Source organism: Gallus gallus, chromosome 6 (genome assembly GCF_016699485.2).
Source record: "Gallus gallus isolate bGalGal1 chromosome 6, bGalGal1.mat.broiler.GRCg7b, whole genome shotgun sequence".
NCBI classification, from domain to species: domain Eukaryota; kingdom Metazoa; phylum Chordata; class Aves; order Galliformes; family Phasianidae; genus Gallus; species Gallus gallus.
Window position 1 is genome coordinate 26,091,400 of NC_052537.1, and position 21,946 is coordinate 26,113,345.

The 21,946-nt window shown below is 39.4% G+C and overlaps 1 protein-coding gene across 5 annotated transcripts in view; it reads right to left on the bottom strand.

Moving 5' to 3' along the window:
• Nucleotides 1–21,946, bottom strand: part of SORCS1 (sortilin related VPS10 domain containing receptor 1) — a 554,925-nt gene that overhangs the window by 177,303 nt on the left and 355,676 nt on the right. For all 5 annotated transcript variants that reach the window (XM_025151802.3, XM_025151799.3, XM_025151797.3 and 2 more), the window contains one exon: nucleotides 12,581–12,648. Coding sequence is in view for 4 of the 5 variants with exons in the window: in XM_025151799.3 (XP_025007567.2) it covers nucleotides 12,581–12,648 (68 nt within the window). In the remaining variant the exon portion in view is untranslated. The remainder of the gene's footprint in view (nucleotides 1–12,580; nucleotides 12,649–21,946) is intronic.

Genomic DNA, 21,946 nt, shown 5'->3' on the forward strand with positions numbered 1-21,946 from the left:
CTTACACTTCTTGAAAATAACAACGTTCGTCAAAGGACAGAAGTAGGGAGACCAGAGAAGCATTTCGGAGAAGAAATGAAGGGATAAGCATGAGTAGAATTCAACAGCAATGCCCAGTGGGATGTTGAGGAATGTACATGACTGTCAAGTGTAGGTCAAACACATACATACATATTTTAAAGCATCTGAGAAATTGTTGATGTACTCAGTATCCTCCCCCCACATTCTGGAAGGATTTTAGCTCGTTAAATAAAGCTGGAAGACACTGGCTCCCATGTGCAATAAAACAGGACCCAGAATGAACAGAATTATGCAACCAGTTTTATACCACCACGTGCATTTTCCCTATGTGCCAGACTGAGCTATGGCCTGTTTTGTGTTTTCCAATGTAACAGAAATCCTATCAAGAGAAGATCTTCACAGCTCTTAATAGAGGGCTCAATGCTTTAAGAAGTTATGGGCAAAAGAGGGAAGGTAAATGCTGGTATCATTCATGTGCAATGTTTCCTGTGAATACTGCTAGTAGTAACTACATGACTCTCCTTCCCCTCAACCACCTTCTTCTTCCACCACAGAAATTTTGCAGCCAGTGGAGGCTGACTCATCCTAGCAGATGTCAAATCTCCTGCAGAAGCTAAGGTCGCCTTTCTGATATTCTCAGGACATCAAGGTCACAGCTTGCTGGAACTCTGTCTCTGCTTCTACCTTTCAGAACAGTATTTCTACCTGTATTTTTGGGAGGCTATTGTTTATGAGAAGTCAAATTTATCAAACCAGGAAGGAGGAGAGGTAGATTCAATTCTCTCTACGTTACATTCAACCAGAAGAAGGCAGGACAATCATCATTACATACATTTAGAAATTTAAACCTATTAACAAGCCAACAAGGTCCCCATTGTATGTGCAGGCACATTAATTAAACAGAATTCCCTGCTGCATTGAATCACATGTCCCAAACAGCGGGGTCTTTAGTCAAGGTCAGTGCTACCACTCTCAAGAGAAAAATTTCTGGGGGAGTAGAAAAAACATGGCCAACGTGAAAATGCTACAGACTACACTACAGACATGAAGGCATACAGGACCACCACTTAGCCCCATAGTATCACATTTTTCAGTAAGCAGCATGTTACAAAATCTATACAGTACAAGTTCACCAAAGAACCAGAATTCTTCTTTAATAATCACCGGAGCTTTCCAAAGCCTTCCTTTTTAATTACTCCATTTCTTAAATGGATAATGCAATGCTTAAGAGCAATCAGTAAAACTCAAAGACATTCTGTTTTCCACCTCCATATGGAGCTCCTTGCCCTAAAGGGTACAAACAAGTGCAAATTTATAGACTTTTTTTTCCTTTTACTTCCATAGGGCACTCTATCTAATATGGCAAGTGCAAATAAATTTTGTGAGATAAAATACAGCTGAAGGAATTTGCTTTCATCACACAGCAGGACTTGACATACATAAAGAGGTGGATGGAAAATGAACTGGATAGCTAAAAGGCACAGAAAACTTCTCACTTCTGAAGCACGAATTCAGCCCTCACTGCAGTTGGCAGGACAAAAACCCCTTGTTGCTTTTTAACTGTCCACAGTTTCAGATGTTAGAAGTTCACATTGGTTCAAATGCTAGTTAAGTTCAGAGGAAGAACAATCCCCACATAAACGTACTCAAAAAAATATACTCCTGTTAAGGACCTCAACTTGATATTTGTTGTTTTAAGAAATGTACCACCTACTGCCTCACTGTGCTCATATCCATTGTTTGGTCTCCATTAATGTTTAGCAAACATCAACGAATGTCAATGGATGTCATCTTTTTTCTGCGTGGAGAAATTCATTGACACACCTTTGCTTCATATACACTTCCATGTCAAATACCATTCTGTCAGAGGGCCTCTCCAGTGCTGTCTCTCACAAGGCAACAACATGTAATAGAGATTGAATCTTCCCACCAAAATTCCATTGCCATACCACCAATATCCCCCTTGGACAACACGGGCCAACATCATGACATGTAACTGCAATGTGCATGTGCACACACTAAACAGTTCTGGTATGTTGAACTCCCCTCCCCTCCAAAAAGCCCACTTTCAAATAGTTTGTTCAGAGACAGCAGTAACAAACTGAAGACTAGGTCGGAAGTCACAGGATCAAGAACACACCATGATAACTTTATCAGGAGATGCCCATGCCTCAGTGGAGTTCAGCTTTCTTTGTAGAGAAGTAGGTGATGCTCCATCTGTACTGAGCTTTATCTGTGGCAAAGAAACACTCTCAGTAATGGACCAGAAGTCCTAACCAACATTTGAGGACTGACAGCACATTACAGATAATCCATACACATAAAACAAAGCTATTTTATCTATATACAAGTTGTTTTTCTTTACAAAAAAAATTAACGGCAGTTCTGCTAATCAAAAAGCTTTGTTTACTCCAAGAATCCTACTCCATCTACTTTCTAAAGGAATCGAGTCAGCAGCTTTCGCCTGAAACAATAAAGAGCATTTGAATGTAAGAGAAGCCAACTGACAAACCCAATGGCTTTTTAATGGTGTTAATAGAAGGGATGGACAATGAAATTACACTTATTACAAGAATGACCATTATTTTCTAATGGGACAAGGATTAAATAGTCTTTATAGCTGCACTTACTGTATTTTCAACCACCTTTTCTGTTTACTCTGCATTTTGATGACATTACATAGCTAAGCAGCAATAGCTATCAAAATAATACCAATGGGAAGAAAAGCCTAACAATAAGGTTGATGCTACTTTGATTTCTACAGACAGAAGTTGCTTACAGAGCAGATCAAATGCCAGTGGAGTGTGGTGTTTGACATAAGTCAGTGAAGTATTACCAGTTTCAACTAGCAGGAGAGCTGATTTCCCATGCACCTTTTCTAAACTTAACTGTCTTCACTACAAAAATAGATTTCTACCCCAGCTTCAACACTTTTCATGTTTTGCCCACTTTATTTCATCATTCATCACATATTTCCTTTTCTTTGTTTCGCCTACCAAAGCACTATTCATATAAACACACACCAAACTGTTCACCTGTGATTTCAACTATTCATTATACATATGACCTTAGGGGGAGACATTCTGAGACTAGATTGTATTAACACATTTTAAGATTAGTAGCTTCAGATCTGTTATAATATTTTGCACCTATTCTTTAATTCAAATCAGCACTTCACCATGCTAGCCTTGTGCTGCATTGAATCATTTGGAATGAAAAATGTAAAGTAATAATGTAAAATTACTTTAGGATAACAGAAATGAGCAAATCTAGGTATGAGATGCAACTACGCTACAGTAGCAACATAAAGTCACCTACACAGAGTCCTGTGCTACCATAAAAATATTAAGGTGGACATCTTGTGTCAGTGCAGAAGTGAATTTAGCTCAGTACATTCTCTGATGATGGCTAAAAACAGACATCTAGCACAAGACTTCAAGAAAAAAGAATCCTTGTTTCCCTTAAATACTATCACAACCTCCAACAGTTGGGATTCTGTGACTTTCTGGGCCACAGATGGCATCTTTAGTAGCCATGTTTAGGTTGTTTCTGCTGCACGAAAACATCCTCGACAGGATGATGCACTGTTGAACCTCCAATTTCTCTTTCAATTCTGTCCAGAAATTCCATACAGCATACAGAGAGGAGGTGGAAATTGTATATTGTCACAAAGTCCATCAATCCAAATCAGAATCATAAAATAAACGTTATTATCTAGTTTTAATTTCATTACAAATTCAACTCCTGTCTCCTAAGTTTATATATTCAACAATCAAAACAGTCTGTTTTAGCCTCTTCACAGTAAAACATGATGCTTGGTTCCCTGCCTATTCCAACTCCTACACATTCCCTGATCGCAGCTCTTTGCTGTACTGTATACAGTACGGTTAAGTAAAGCCTTCAACCCTTATCCTACTATTACGCTTTGTTGGAATAAAATACATTTCTTAAAGTCAGCCCAGCTCACTAAGCAATCCATTTGATCACTGTGACGATCTGAGACAAGCAGTCAGTACACTGCTTGTCTCAGAACTTGGAAATTATGCTAGTAGGATTTATTACCAAACTAATGGTACAAATATCCTATACAACTGTACCTTGCAGCATGCTATTAGGAATGCCTTGCAAGGAGAAAAATCCTCACAGATGACTTTTGAATTTGCTGATTCTTGATTATGCCAAATATTTATCTTCCAAATACCACAAACCCAGGCAGTATCCTGTTCTCTGAACCATGCAGCTCTCTTGTATCACAGTGAGTTCATTCATACTTCTACTCACTCAGATCACAAACTGGCCTGATTATCTCACATAGAAACACTAGGAAGTAAAATCCCTGTTCTGAATCCAGGACCCTCCTGTCTCAATCAAATACATTACTGTATTGAGGAAGAAAAGTCAGGAGATCAAAAATAACTCATCCAATTCTCTCTTAAGACTGCTTTTGGTTTTCAAATTGCTGTTGTAAATCAACTTAACACTTAGGGAAATAAATATAAAACTATTAAGACACTTGTGACATCACACTTGCTTTGAGTAACATCCACATCTTGAATTTACAGTACATGTGTGCTGAGTAGGTGATGTAGTCTAAAGAAAAATAGAAAAAAAATGTATTGGCTTCTTCCTCCTTTGGCTCCTTTAACAGAGATAAAGCACTGGGACTGTAATGAGCTTTTCTTACAAAAGAGTCAGCATTGTGAAAGCTGTTAACATACAATGAGAGATTACAAAGAATAAGACCATTTACCTTTGAAAAGGGAACACTTAGAAGGGAAATTTACTGAGGTCTTTAAGTTTCTTTCTTACCACCTCCATCGTGACTAGCCTCTAAATTTTATGCTGCCTCATAACAAGAGAGCCCATCGTCACTTGAGCATTGGCAGGGAAGCAGAGAAATGATATTTCCACAATGCCTGTAGTCAGCACACAGTGCTCACAGCAAAAAGAGGTCAGTCTTACAGACCACAGTTGTGCTTACCGGAAAGGGCTGATAATTTAATAGCCTACAATACATATTTTAAAACAGTTACTCATGTTAATGTGGCAAGTCATCAAAATTCATGCTTCAGGGCATAAGCTGATTTCTGTAGTAGGGCAAGAAAAAAATTATCCTGAAGATAGTAGGATTCGTATCAAGAGTTTAACACTGATAATAGCTGTCATTTGTTGGGCAGTGCTGGCAGCAGGCTAGGAAAGATAGCAGAGCACCTCTGAATACTGTAGCAAGGAAAATTCCTTTGGAGGAAGAACTCTATAAATGCACTTCACATTGTTACCTGATCTGTAGTTAAAAAAAAAAAAGTGTTGCTACCACGGAGAGAGAAGGAAAAAGACTTTGATTTTGCCTCCCTCATATCCCAGAAACTACAAGATCAGAGCACCTGAAGATATAAAAACTATTAGAAAAATAAAGATGTTTCATTTCTTCATAAAGAAGAAATGATATAACTGTGATTCACAGAGATTTTGTTTTGCTGCTGCCTTTAGTGTTTCTCTCATTTAGTAGCTCTTTCCTGCAGTGCTGCACAGACCATAGCCATAAATCCACTTCTGTGTTGATGTCCCTTCCCTGGAAAGGAAACAGACTATTTAAAAGGAATGGTATTGAATCTTACTTCTTTCTACCCTTCTCTTAGAGGAGAACCCAAACCACAGATGTCATACTTTGGTCCAAAGATGTTGATCTTCACTGATCTCCAAGAGTCTCTCAAAGCTCCGTACAGTGCTGGATGCGAACACTCCAGAGGTTTGTCTCACTAAGCACGGGAGCTGAACCTTGCCTTCAGTAGTAAAAATAGGCTCCTGGACAAATCCACCTCATTCCAACTCCCTTCCCATTCCCTTCTGGTTTGCCTTCCTAGCCAAGATAGGCAAGTCTGTGCATCAGTTGAAGACTTCCAATATTCTTTTCACCATGTGAAAAATCAGAAAGATGGCCCTTAGCTCACCACCAAAGAAAAAAACCAACAACCAGATGTTCTAGGACCTCAGGCTTTCAGGAAAAACAGAAGGAAATAAACAGGAGCCCATACAGATGTGAACACATATATAGTGGGTTAGAGAAATCAAAAGAAAAGGCCACTTCCAAGCAACTCATCCTGTTTTTATGTAGAGCGTCAGTTTATGCAACGCAGTCAGAACTAAGTGTCTATTTAAATATGACCTTTCACAGTACTTTTTTGTCCAGATGTTTTACTACATCCTCCAAGAGAGACCTATGGACTCATCTGGCTCCTTCTGCAGTAATAATAAGCTTTCAGTGTTTGTCTGTGTAACTACCAGGGCACAGATTCAGAAGTATTTGATACCTGGATCTGAAGACCTCAGAGCTCAAGCTAGTATAGAAAGCATTAAACATAACTGTAGTAAGCTCAAACTCAAATGTTATTTTTCCAATAAGTGAAGCATATATCCCTCTGAAAAGGCAACTACAACTTTACACAGCTTCTCAAAAAGAGGTGTGCCTGCAGTGGGAAGCAAATAAAATAAAAAATTAGAATACGAGGGGTGTTTTGATTCCTGCTTCTAAACCAGTAACTACAGTGTTGCTTCTTTCTTCTGGCTTATCTGCTCCAGTCTAAGTTGTTTGCATTTATTGCATAGCCACAACAAATGGATGCACACCATAGATCAATTTATAATTTTTTTTTTTTTAAACTGTATTATTTTCAGAAACAGTCTGGGAAACAGGTGTGCAAGTTAATCTAACCTACAGAGGAATGACAAACTGCATTAAACGTTATGTCTATAAAACAGCATGAACTTTGTGCATCTGTTATTTACAGTATATTGATAACATATGTTAGAATTAATATTCATGACCTTGATTTACATGTTTTTTTTCCACGCAGAGAATGGATCAGTATTCCTTCTGATTTACTTGACAGCACTCCTACATTTCATGACTGGCTGCAACAGAGAACACATTTCTAATATGCTTAACAAATTTGCATTGTCATTAGTATGGAATGTTTTATACACGCAGACCAAGCAATGAGGAACACACCACTAAATCTTCTGCTGAATGCAATCCTTCAAAATACCAGGGCATGATTCTTCACGCTGTGTCAAGGCACAACTTTCTTGCCATTGGTAAAATAAATACAGAATTTAAGCCACAGAGTGCTTGCAGATATCCTGGCCCTCGTTCTTCCAGGAAGGTAAGAATAAGGATGAATTCAATATGATGCTGCTGACTTAGGACCAATTAAAGCATTTGCTGTGAGTTGTTTCTAAAGTGCGTGTGTTTGTTTGCTTGTTTTAATGCTTTTTCCTTTCTCCAGCTTTACTGGAACTTGTTTTGATAGTTGCCAAACTTTCCCAGGATGTCTTGCCTGCTAACTACAAGAGTTGACTGTGCTAGAAGGCTTTATTACTTAAGACACCAGGGTAAAATAAACAGTTGTGATAAAAAAATGATAGCTGTGAAAACTGCCAAGTCCCTAGGGTCCTGCTGGCTGAATAGTATCCCATCCCACAAGGCTGCATGCAGCTCCACATTCAGAGTACGAAATCCGTGTTCTAAGATTGCATCCAGCACAGCCAGATCTCCTGCTGTGATCAAACCATAAAAAGATACTGCTTCCTATGTGAGTAGCTGAGAGTGTAGACATACTTTTCCCTTCCTTCACAGATGCCCTCCAGCATATATACACACAGAACAGCCTGTTGTTCATATGTTTGCAGGAGCAAAAATGAAAACAAACAACAAAAAAGGACAAAGAAGTGTCATTGTTCCACAGTTAAAATTGCACTAAATGCTCATGGAAGATAAGGTAGTAGCATTTATCAACACTGAAACAACTAAAACACCATATTTATGGATAAAAGCACTTCAAATAGTCCTTTTCATATTCCTCTTTCCCACAATACTGCTTGTTAAAATGTACTTAATGACTTCTCTTTTCCCATTTTGTCAGTTCTACACATACAGATTTGGTTCTCTACTCCGTCTAAAAGATCGTAATCTGCCATTTCAGAGCATGCTGTCACTAAATCGCAGGTTATGACCTTATTAATGTGGCTCAGCAGATAGAAAATAAACATGCAATAAGAAGAGCCCATTTGCAAAACAGAAGGAATCATCATACAGAGTGCAGGAAGACAACAGAGTAACAGACTTCTCCTGGAGATTACCTTCAAAGGAAGAAAGTACTGCTAACCTTTCAAGTATCCCACTGTAAGAACTTGCTTGTCCAGAGAAAGGAAATTACATACTAATGCAAAACTATCTCCATTAATAAGTGTTTTCACCAAAACAATTTCCTGCATGGTGATAACTATAAGATAACTCATGATACAGAGCTAACACCCATGGTACTTAAAATTTATGCCTGCTTTCACCCATCACCTTGTCTTCAGCAATATCCAACAGCAGTAGAGAACAGGAACACAACTAGGATATAGCCTTAATTCTCTACAGACACATTGCTTACAGTTCCTGAGTGAAAGAAAGTGTCTTTGTATTCAACTCAGTGAATTCTTTATTTCATCAAGTGGAGCCATGAAAGAAATAAAGGTTATTCCTATAGCTACAAATGGCAATGCTCTAAGGCATCTGGTTCTTTGCTGGTTTACATACCAAGTTCATCATCTTGAAGTCCTTGAATGGATGGAGTTGCAGGATGATGTGCTTTATGTATCCTTTGCTTTCTATATGAGAAGTTAAAGCAACATCTATATGAGGCATTTATCTTTTCTAGAATCCTTGAGATTCCTTCATGGCATACATGTAAAAGCTTCCATATTGCAGAAACCAGGAACAGTGGAGTACAAGCTAGAAGTGTTAAGCACTGCTGAACTGGAAGCTCAGAGCTCAAGAACAATGTTGAAGTGTAGAAGTACTATCTATCAATAGCAGCCAGAACAAGCAGAGCAACAGATAGATGTTTAGAGCATAACTGTTCACAAGCCAAGCAAACCCTACATCTTCCTACTTACTGGCTGAAAAGTTTAAATTGCTGCTACTTTCTGAAGAAATACCAAGCTATAACATGAAAGGAAGGAGACAAATAGCAGCACCTGTTGCTTGTCAGCCACTAAAGATCCTAATGCAAAGGGTCCTACTTATCTCTCCAGTTCATCACACTTATACAGAAAAAAATATCAGTCTTCTCCTCCACTGTCTGCAGCTCATGGACGCCATAGTCACTTTTTTGGCATTTTTATTTATTGGAAATGTATTCTTATCTTACTCTAGTGGTAAAAAACATTATCTCCTAACTCTCACAGCTTAATCCTCTTTGCAATCTGAGAGATACCTAGGACAGGAAGAGAAATCAACCCAGTACACTCGGTTAATTGCCCAGCGACAGATAATCTTTTCTCCTCTCTGTTTTCCTCCTCTTCTATAAAAAGAATAGCAAATGTAAATAAAAGTCTTTCATCTAAAACGCTGGAAAAAGTATGTCAAGATAACAGCATAATTAAAGTCAGGCACAGCCATATACGAAGCTTCATTTGCCTCATACAGAAATAACAGTTCACTTGCCATCCAAAGCCTGGCGAGCTTCTGAGCTTCAGTACTCAAGAAGATAGCATACATTCTATTTCTTCCCTCTGCTATATTTCATCCCTTCATGTCTGTCACAAGTGGTCTCTTAATTCATGGGTCGTTTCGGAAGGACACTTTCCTTCCATTAGCACTGCAGCCAGCTGTAGTTAAACTGGCTCAAAAATTATAAAGAAATGCCATTCTAGCAGGTAGCAGTACGTTTACAAAGAACATAGATTCATGTAGGCGATGGCATGGTTATGTTATAGATAGTTACAGTCTCATCAGTCACAAAATCGCTTAAATCACCCAACAATGACAGATGCACTTATAATCAGCTACAGCACAAATGACTTGTGTCTGTGACATGCTTCTAAACAGCCCCTCGTTATTCATCACCCTTCGGAGAACACACTCTCCACAGGAGGCAAGATGGTATTTCTTTGTCATGTACTCAAGGCAGAGATTCCTCTTCAGTGGTGAGAACATGCAGAATATCTGTCTTTTTCCTCAGAAACAGAACTCTTGACATCAGAAATCAAACTAGACATGAGATCATGATTTCTTCTATTCCTTAGTATCAAAGCTAGAGGGAAGAAATAAATTTAAGCGTAAGAGCTGTTTCTGCCTTTCACTCAATTCAATTTTTCTACCCTTTCGAAGTAAGCAAAGAGATGTAAATTAACACATCACTTAAGCAGCCAGGAGGTGCAACAGCTAATAACCTCTCTGTCAGGTGAGCTAAATAATAAGGACATGCCCATTCAGTCATTTCTTTCCATCACACTAAGAACAGAGAAGCTGTCAGGGGATCTTGAGAAGGATATTAATGATCCAAATACATATCTGCATGGTGAACAGGGATCTAACTGCAGAGCCAGACTCAGGCGCAGTGTAACCACCTACCTCTGACATAATGCATCAGGACTCAGTTAAGAGAATGAACTGATTGAATGAACTAGCGACAGTCAAAGCAGCCACAAGAACCAAACAGCCAGTCGAGAATAATAACAGAGCACTGCAGAGATACACAGGTGGGTTTTAGCCATCCTGGTTCTCCTCTGACACCTCCGAGCGAAAAGCCTTTCTCCAGGGACTCTGGATGACTGGCCATGCAGCTGTAAACAAGCCCTGGCAAGCGACAGATGCCAAGTAAAACTAGAGCTGATGAGTTCAAAACAAGCCAAGCAGTTCCTGAAATCCACAGAATTCTTTGCTCCAAGATGTCACAGGTGCTAAAAATTTAAAAAACACTGCAGAAGATACTAAGGAAGTTAGTTCATACCAGAAAGCTTTCACAGTGACAAATATTATTTCTTGAAACTATTGAGAAATGAAACAAAACTTACATACCAAATAAAAATACACTGATATAATAATAATAATAAAATATCCAGATAGCTCTTAAACCAAAGGGTGAGGAAGGACCTGGAACTTCAACACTATGAATGAAGGTTGGGAGAACACAAGAAACTGTCAGATGTGAAAATCCTGTTTGTATATTCTCTCTCTTAGATTGCTTTTTGGCAACAGGATACTAGGTTAGAGGAAATATACCTTTTCTTATGTCATTTTCTGATACTGAGTAAGTCTGAAGTCTAGTAAAGTGCTCTACACTCACTAGTTGTAGGCTTGCCACACAGGCAAACTCTCAGATTCTTGTACATCGTTCAGTGACATCTGCACAGCCCCCCCTCTTTCAAACATGGTAAAATTCAAACTTCACAGAAATTAGTTCCAAAACAGGTAACAGCATAAGCTCATTGGCACTCTTTTGTGTTCAAGTTCACACATCACATCTAGCATTGCTTTCTCCACTCTGATGTGGCTGTTCTGTTTTCTGTCTTAACCAGTACTTCAGCACAAACCTGCATTGCATCACAAGAGCAAAGTAATTTTTTAGCACACTGTCAGCAACAGAGAAGGATGTGTCTCCATGGAGTGAAACATCATGACTTCCTCAATGACTGATAAAGCAGATGGAGATTTTTCAGGGAGAAATGGCTGAAGGTACTTAGTGGGAATAAGTAATGGATGTTACATTTATGAATATTACTTTTTGAAATCATTGTGACACCACAGCATGCATATTAGACAAGGCAAAGGGCAGTAGAGACAATATGATCCCTTTTGATCTCAAGCCCTACCAGCAATTTATATGAAATAGGAAGACCTAATTATCTCCACAGCACAACAAAAAATAATTTAATCAGCCCTACAAAATGCTACTCATTCTGTATGTATCCTTTGCTAGAAAGAAAATCATACGAGATTTGGTATTTTGTTAGTTGGGAGAGAAACAGTCTATTCACCTCCGTCAATGGCATTCATAAAAGCCCCCAGACTGCCCAACAATGCTTTGTAGATCAAAACACAAAACACATTTCCCTTTATCTATTATGGCTCTTGATGCTACCACAAGAGCCATTAAGTAAACACCTCTTAGATCCATTTTTCAGATAGATAAATACCACCTGCCCTCAGTGGATCCAAATAACACCATAAAGAAACAGACCACAGGAAAATCCTTGCCTTTGGTTCAGAGTGCATGATATGCTGTTAAAGTTATTAAGGTATCAAGGAATCCCTTACAAATCACTACAACAGACAGCATCACACAAATAGAAATCCATCATCTGGTACTAATACTACTAGTTCTGAACAGACCTGGGATACTCATTTGAGCACACTTCAATTACAGGTAATTTCCCAGTCTTAGCAGTACCAACTTCTCAGAAGTACCATTTTGGCAGTAGACAGCCATAAGATTCTTCATAATAAACAAGGACATAAGCTTGAGTTCTTCTAAAAATAAACCAATTGGTTGATTTTATTCTCAATAAGAATAAAGAGGAAATCAAATGATAGCAGCTTCGTGAAATATGTTATCTATTTGAAACAAAACAATCAAAACTTCAGCCTCTTCAAGTACAAAATAAAAGAGATAGGTTAGCTACAAACCTCTCAGCACATTTTAAAAAATCCAATTAAATAAAAGAATTGCATCAGACTGCTCCCATTTAAAAGTAAGATAGTAATTATTAACTCAATTTATCTCCGTACCTCCAAAGAGAGCTTTCTGTGATGCTTCCCAGGTTGTAGTCATACAGCTTTGTCAGAATTAGAATCACCTGCAGGCAAAAGAAGAAATCATGGTTAGTCTCTAACAATTACAATCTTACAGAAGTGAAGTGACCCCAGGGAGGACTTAAGATTCCTTTAATGGGTGCTTAACATAACTGAATTAATTGTTATAAGTATTTGCCTAAACTGACACAGGAAGTATTTGCAAAGAAGTACGTTGAGTGCTTTCTGCTCAAATGCTCCACAACAAGTTCTTCCTTTAACCCCAACAGGCAGAATGCAGTGGGAAGGAGCTAATATGCTAGACAAACTGTTACAGAATGCAAGGTAATTTCTGCTTCCTGTGTTACGTTACTTTCTACTCTGTTTGATAGGCACTGATATTGTTCATGTTTTCACAGCTATGGTGCATGGATATAACCCACTGCTCTGTCTTCAAACTACTTTAGGTTGTGGCGGGTAATTAAAAAGAGGAAAACGATCATCCACTGTGGCTAGGGAGACTTAGACTGGATATCAGAAAAGAATCTCCATGAACAAAGGTCAGCACTGGTATAGGCCACCCAGAATATCTGCAGAGCCTCCATCCTTGGAGGCTAACAAAATCTAATTGGACAAAATCATGGCTGACATAATCCACAGCTGGTGATAACTGTGCTTTGAGGATGACACTGAACTAGAGACTTTCAAGTGTCTCTAATAAGCAACACCTCTGTGACTTTGGTGAAAAGTTTTAGAAACAGAAAGAATGGAAATGCTTCCAGGTTTAGGAGTTTTATTAGCTCTTTTCATAAACACTTTTTCCCTCCTGCCAAAACAGACACTTCTAGAATAAAATTATCTTGCCAGGGGGAGGAAGGCAATTTTAGCAAAAAGAATTTCCAGCAAAACATTTCAGCCTGCACTTTTGTTAATGTTCTAAAAAAATAATTACTGACTTTCAAGATGATGGGCTCTTTTAACAAGACCTACATTTGGGACAAACTACCAGACCGTTACTATTGCTACTAATTTATTTTGCATTTCTCCCTGCCAGGTCACTGTATATCTTCTCCTCCCTTTCCCATTAAAACTGCAGTAAATTGAAGAGGCACAACGCTTCTTATCTGACAAAAACCCTGATCTATATACCTCTACATTATTATTTTCAGCCTGGGTTCCTAAGAAACGAGGCTTATAGATACACATCCCCCTACTCCCTTGACAACTTTCACTTTCATCAGCCAATTTCAACTAATTTGGCAGAGAAACAAAGGACTGGAGGAAATTCAGTCCCTATAAGCTCTGTGAAAGCTAGCACCAGCATGGCAAAGGAAAGGAACAGAACTCATCATGGTCAAAGCTATCCTGCCTCTTACACACTGGTAGCCTTGAATCAGCCACACGAGGAACTGGCTTTTACCCAATACATTCAGCATGAAAGAAGAATACAGAAAATATAAGCAAACAAATAGCTACTGCAAAGGAAAGGTGTAGGGAACAGATTATATACATCTGACAAGCATGTTTCTTCACTTCTACAGCAGTTAAATCACTCAAAGATAGATAAAGCAAGGAAAAACTTCTTTACTTTGTGAGTGACAGAAAACAAGAACAGGTTGTCCAGAGGCTTGTGGAATCTCCTCCTCTGGAGATATTCAAAACCTGTCTGGATGCTTTCCCATGTGACCTACTGCAGGGAACCTGCATTAGAGTGGTGGAACTAGATGACCTTCAAAGGTCCCTTCCAACCCCTACAATTCTGTGTAATCTGCACAAACACAAGTCACATTCAGATGATAAGGGAGACAGGAGAAGTACTTGGAAAAAAAAATACAACAGTTTACCAAGACAAGCTCCAGAAGAAAAGCAGCCTCCCTTTTTACCTGCTCACTCCCATTTTAATCTCCTGCCTTCCATCTTCCATCACGCCTACTTATTGCTTTATGTCTAAAATGAGATCCTCATCCTGTTATCCACAAATGACTGCCTGGAAACCCAGGCTATTAAAACACAAACCCCAGCAGGCAGAAGACATCTTAGGGAGACCATAGAAATAAATAGCACCACAGAGAAATGGAGACCATGGAGGAGCGACCCACGGAGGTGTCTGATGCCTGGGGACACCCCCTGGCCTGTGAGACAATCCCTAGCTGTAAGGCTCTGCCATGCCACCCCACAGGGCACCTCACGGTTCCTAGGAGCCCCAGCCTATGTTGCCACTCAGTCTAAGGTGCACAAGGGCTAGTTCTGCAGATATGCGAGATGAGCCCAAGGCTTCTTGCAGCTCCAGGCCCAACTTAGCTGTGAGCCACTGTGTCACTCTAGCTCCATCTCCAAGCACTGTGCCCCTCACACAGCTCCCTACTAGCCCTGCCACACAGCAGCAAGCTGCCTCCGCATCCTAAGGCCCCTACAGGAGTGCTGCCCACTGACACCAAGCCCTCCAAGACTCCCGTAATAACAGCCCCACAACAAACTGGGAACTGACCCAAATACACATCCCCTTAGAACAGCCTCATGGTGACTCCTGCCCTAGCCAGAGATCCCGAGGAGAGCTGTTAATGACAGTGGCAGTTCATACAAAACACCATGCCTCCCTTCTGCTCCATCATCCCTATTAGCTTTCAGCACCCTGATCTAGCTGTCCCCTCTGTCCCACAAAACACATCAACACCAGTGCCATCCAGCCAGGAGGTGCCAGCCTGCAGGGTACCTCTTTGAAGAGAAGGCCAATGTGCACAGTGCCAACTGCAGATGGCAGAACAGCAGCAGGCACATACGTTTCACAAAGCCAATTAGGACTTTATAAGTGCTAAAATTTCAATCTCCTCCCTCCCAGGAATGCTAATTGGTGACAACAAGGCAGCTGCACTCCCAGATCCAGACCATATCACTTCCATCCCTCACTCTTCCGAATGAATCTCTAAACTCCCTACTTAAATAAATAAAAATTAAGAGGGAAAAGGGTAAAGAAAGAGGAAAGGGGTGTGAACATAAAAGCATGCGAGACCTTTCTAAATAACTGCTCTCCTGATGAAAGATAGCAGTGAAGTCAGTGAAAAGTTTCGATGCCAGTGTGTAGAGACCACCTTCCATATGATGTGGGAATTGCATCTACCCTCATCTTCCAGCCTCCCTTGATCTATGAAGCAGCTGGACAGTTACAGAAAGTTGCTTATATCTTTTTCCAAGCCTTGTCTTTTTTCTTGGCACCCTCATCCTTTGCTTGCCAGAGGAAATTCAGACTTAAAAGACTAAAGAATATTCCCCACTGAATATTTTGACATCTGGTAGTTCTAGAGGCAGACCTGAAGATAGAAGGCACAGAAACTGGGAAGAGAAAATAAGAAATCTAGGGGGATTTTCCTCCATTCTTTTCCACTAGTTGACATGATCTTGGGAAAATCACAGAAGAGTATTAAGAGACACACTTCCCCTACCTGTAATCCTAGGAATTATAATCAAGGCTACTTTTATGGATTACTAAAATCAGATTTATTTGTCAGAAGTTACTCATTTTGTCTTTTTTCCTCCAACTTCGAGGGAAGGTCACGAATCTCCAAATTTCCACGGAAGAAAACTTAGAGAATTTTAATTGCTTCATTTGAAAAATAAAGTGTAATTGACGTCCTCCCCCCTCCCCCCCCCCCCAGAAATATGATAAAAATTAAAACAAGTGCCAAAAAGAAAAATCAAAGTCATCCACCTCCAGAGAGCTGACACGTCTTTCTTGTTCTTTTTTGTTTCACTCAAATTTCAGTGAAATTCACATCATCTCAGAGTACGGTATGTTCTCCTCTACTAATGTATGAAAAACTGTATTTCATCATACTGTTTTTTATACATAGCTCTAACAATTCTCCTGCAATCAGAAGGACTCCCTGAACCATCAAAACATGCTGACTGCAGCCAAGACCATTAGAACCCAAAGTAGTGTTGTTGTATCTTGACCTTAGTAAAATTAGGCTACAGCCTCCAATATTTAATATTCCTAGGCTAATAATTGTATTTGACACTATGTTGCAGCATATATATACACACACACACCAGTTTGTTACGCAATAGCTTAAATATCTCCACATCACATAAATATCCTGTTTCCAAAGCACAGAAAGGCTTTCCTACAGGAACCTTTCCCACTTTCATGGATTTGTATCAGCTCCTGCTCATCTTTACACCCCTCTGTAGTTTCAGCAGACTCCTTGTGTTATTTGCTCTGACTCAAACATCAGTAATAGACCTCAAAGATATACATGCAAAACAAACAAATCATTGGGCAGAAAATTAGTTATTTCTGCCTTGGGTTCAATACTCTCTTTTCCCCTTCACAATGTTATTTGAATAACCTAATTCAAGGCCGTGATTTCAGTTATGTTTTCTCTTTCAGAAAATGTATTTCTCCTTTGTTGTTTTTGCTGCTTTCATTTCTTCGTTATTTAGCCTGCAAAGGTTAGTTCATGTTTAAGATTGTTCCTTTTTATTTCCATTTTTTTCCTTTCTCTGTGGCTGTCACTATGTAGTACTGAGGAACCTAATGAACAGAGACATGCATATTATGTTGTTCTAAATGTCAGAATATGGCTGTGAAGAAAGAGTAATGAAATGAAAAATACTGTCTCACCCTTTTTTTTATTTCCTCCTTTGTTGCTTTTCATTTTTTTTTCCACTGAGATTGTTTTTCTCCCCCCTTCCTTATCACTTACCAATCAATACAACCTAACAAGAAAACTAGACCCACAATAAAAGGAAGCTGAAAATGCAGTCTTATGCCAGCTTTGCTTTGAATATGGTTGCCTCTTCCAACTGCAAAGAAATACAAGACTGTTCTGTTCTTCATTAAGAACAGCATTTGAAGTAGGATTTTCTGCCGTAACAGGCATGGAAATGGAAAGAGAAATCTTCATCATTTTCTGTGCTAACAGCCAAGAGCAGAAAAGATTTGATCATGGTTTTTTTTCGTGTCCCCAGTGACCATACTAACCATGGTATAGCCCTAAGAATGTTTGCTTGTTTGAATTCTTTATAGAAAATGAAAAGCCCCAGGAGATAACAGGACAGAAGGCACGGTGTTTTAGTAGACACCTGAGAAATGACCGACTGACAGGAGGAGGTACTTGAACCTGGCTCGCCCTCTCCTAAAGGAAACCATTTCTCCATGTCTATTCTAGCAAGGACAAGATATTCTAGGAATGTAAGTGGAACCCACCTTAATTCAAAACAGCATTTTCAAAGAAAATCCACTTTGTTAGTCACTCCTGAGCTATGATTGCTTTTTAGAACCAGCACACGGAGGCCCATCTGCAGGATTAAGATGGAAATCAGTGGTTGGACTAAAAATACTACACTGTGAAGATACTCATGACAGATATTTGGAACTCCAAGAGAAACTGCATGGTAAGCAAGGCTAAATGTTTCCCAGACCTAGCTTGGTTCAGCTGGTCCACACAATCTCACCCCACCCTTTCTTGTACCCACACGTAGTACTAGATTAAATCTTTATTTAGAACTCGTTCCCAGCTTCTATACAAACAAACCTATTAAGGCTATCACACGATACTGGCCAAAGCTCATCCTTAACTGCAGTACTAGTTCTGATCATAACACAAGGATTACATTTAAGTAGACTTTTCTCCCTGCTGAACTAGCTGGCCAGGATGGCACTGAAAGTCTCACACTGGTGATCAAGTTCATAACACAACAGAAAGGAATTGACAGCTGTTGTCTGCAGCCATGTAATTCAGCTGTTGCTTATGTTGTGTGTCCAGAAAGTAAGCCAGCCTACAGTGAGCTGGCTTCTGCTCCAGCTGCACAGAATGCAGTACTTGAGCAAGATAATAGCAGACAAGGTGTATAATGCTTTGCACCATTCCCAACTGCAAATTTACTCCTGGGAACAGTATGTGAACACGATGGTAAAAAAAAAAAGTGGATACACTTACTCAAGCTAGGCTAAACATGGACACAGACTAAAACAATCATGGTGTTTAAACTGATCATCATTATTAAAGACCCACAGTGAAAAATGATCTGTCTGGCATTGCAACTCAATCTAATTTATACCAACAGAGCCTCTCATCCTGGATACATTTTTTCAGCTATATTTTCATCACCATCCCCAGGTTCTCTCTCCAAATGCCTTCCGTTTTACACAGCACAACAGGGTACTAAACGAAAACAAGCAACTTTTACAGCTTCATGCTGATGGAGATTTTTCAAACAGAAGTACACAATCAAATTTTTAACAGTGTTCACACTATAACTTCTCAGGCTGATTCTTAAAGTTCTACCTCTAGATTGACCTAAAACCATGCCAGGCAGACTGAATCCTGTTGGAGCAATTTCCAATTTCAAAACCACAACAGTTTGGGAAGAGAAACAAACAGACAGACACAAACAAGACAGTTTAAGTACACCTCAATGTGCAGTGATCCATGAATCCCTTATTAAACTCTAGAGATCCCTTCCATCACCTACTTAGCAGGAACATAAGTCAATAACAAAGAAGCACTAAATTAAGTTTCCACAAGCTTGCTGGTCTGCTATAATTGAGCAGGAAGCTACAGCACTTGAAGCCTCCTTATGCACTATGCATTAATAACCCATGTTTCTCTGGCTAGGTCGCAGTGTACGAGAGGATGCAGCATTCAGTCCAAACTGGAAATAATCATACAGTTCCCATCTTCTCCCTTCCTCCTCTCTACCTTCTCACTACAATGTACAACTTTCAAACTGGAAAGAAAGAGAGGAAGCCACCAAAACAGTTATATTCTCAATGAGCTGTTAGGTGCAGCATCTATAAGGAAACATTTTCAAAGAAATTCACAAGCAAGTCTAAATAATTCATGACTAAGAATTTTACAGGCTGCTCATGAATAAAAAAAGAAACTCTAGAGAACTCATTATCTGGGGCAAATTACTGGTACAAATCTTGTCCTTCATATTATTGTTATTTAGCAATTTCATACCAGTCAGCAAGTATCAAGGTCTCTAACAACTAGGCCAGGCCAAGAACTATGAAAATGTGAACACTGATTTGCTTTCCACATGAGCTGTAGATGAACAGACAAAAAATGCAGGGAAAGCGTAAAGTCAGAGAAGGAAAACCATGCATCTCCACACCTGGACTGCTGCCTCCTGGCTTCATCACAATTTTTATTATCTGTAAAGTAAAAACTCCTTTTTTCTGCATACTTCAAGGGACAGAAAAAGATGTTGCCTACAATCTCACCTGTGACAGAAGGTGATAGCAGAAGTTTATAGAGGAAGAATTAAAATTGGCCTTGCTGAGGATAACGTGTCCTCCTGTTAACCCTCTGCAATGAGCAAATTACACTCCTCCTAATTCAAGAACTATTGCAGCTAGTGTGTCTAATAATAAGAGGATCAGATAAAGCCAGTATGGATGATCAAGTATGTGGAATGACTAAAAAAAACCATGAAAAATGCCTCAAACTGAATCTGAGAACGAAACAGTGAAGGAGATATGAAAGACAACTATAAAGTCATAGGTACCCTGAATTGATTTTCTCTTTTTTAGTGCACAAGATGTAGGAAAGCAGGTTCAGAATTCTATGTATAAATAAGTTGGGTAACTCCTTCTGTTGTATGCTCTGGATACAGAAATCTTTTCTCAGTTTAAAGGGAGACAGAAGTTCGGGGAACAGATATGTATTATGCTGACCTCAGTGCACAAGTTAATATATTAACACAATGCTTTTGCAAGTCTTACACCCTTCCCAGGCACGCAGTTTTAGTCAGCATTGAAGAAGGAATATGACTAAATAGCACAAGTCTTCTGCTCTTATTGCTAACATAGGCAGCCTTAGCCTTCATGAATTTCTCTAAATCTGTACTTCACATTTTTTACATCTATAAGAGCCACCTGTAGGCAAGATACTCACTTACCAACCATGGATACAGGTATTTCTTTTATCTGTGTACAACTGAATCTACAGAGCAAGGTCATCAAATAACCTAAGTAAGGAAGGGACCCAAAAAAGACTTCCCCAAATACAAACCATATGTCTGAGAGCACTATCCAAATGCTCCTTGAACTCCAGCAACTCAATGGCATGCCCACCACCCCCTGGCGAAGAACCCTCTCCTAATACAGCCTGAATATCCTCCGATGCAGCTCCGTGCTGTTTCCTCAGCAGAATCTATTTCACTCAGCTTACAGATGTCCCTGGCACGCCGACAGCTTTTAGAGGAGACAGTACGAGTTACAACAAAGAGAACCAAAGTGAGGCATATGTCCCACAGATCTTTTAAAGACAGCCCCAGTCCTCATGCTTGTCATCTAGATGAAATAGAAATTTGTTACAGTCTAAAAATAATTAATATACTATAACCAAATTAGAGTAAGAGAAATCATGTTTCCATAGTAAATAAGAACACAGTTCAAGACACTGAGTTACTGCTTCTCCTTGCTCTGGAAGTGACCAAACATATGCCTACCATGTTCCAGAAAACATCTTAACCACTAAGAAGCTCAATAATTTGGGATACAGATTTCATTCTGCGTTTTAAACTTTCCCCACCCACCTCTCCAACATTTAAATCTGTTGTGACAAACTTCCCTTTCATTCAATTAGATTCAGTTTCACAGGAATATTTCTGAACATCTCCTCATGTGATCAATAAACTAAAGAGACAAAAAAAATGAAAAAGGAATTATTCAGGTTCCAAAGTAAATGCAATAATAGATTTTATTCCAGTTGCAAGGGGTGGCAGAGAAGAGAGGGAAGACAAAAAACAAAGGAAAGAAACTGCTTGTCATTTTGAAATGTTTTAACACATAGGCAGATAGTTAAAGAAGAGATGAGGTTTCATTTCAGAAGACAAAAGTTACTATGAAGAGAATCAATTACACGCTGTAATTGCATTGATGCTTAAAAGCCATTAGCATGAGAGTTCTGTTCCTGTTTCAAGAGGGAAATGCAGTCTTCTGTTTATTCATTTCACTGAATACCTACATAGGCCTTTGGGGGATTATTTCAGAGTTAAGACCAGAGCAGGGTGAAGCCCTATACCACTCAGAAGGAAATGTCTTCTCTTACACCCTATTGTATTTGCTGTCTATCAGCAACTCTTGCTTAAACATGCAGCTGCTGCCAGTGATTTAGAGTGGACACCCAGCGAGGATAAAAGGTTCAATTGCGGAAAAGCACTTGCTGTCCCGCTTCTGGCCCACTATTGAAACACTCAGAGCCATTCAGGAGGCTCTAAGCTTTGCCAAGGGACTAAGATTTTAAGGGCTGAAAAGCACATTTCCAAAGCAAATTTGGAAAGCCTGCATCTAAAAATGAAAACTTCCTTCTCAAGAGTTACTTAAATACTTGATCTCACATGCAAACTAGGGCT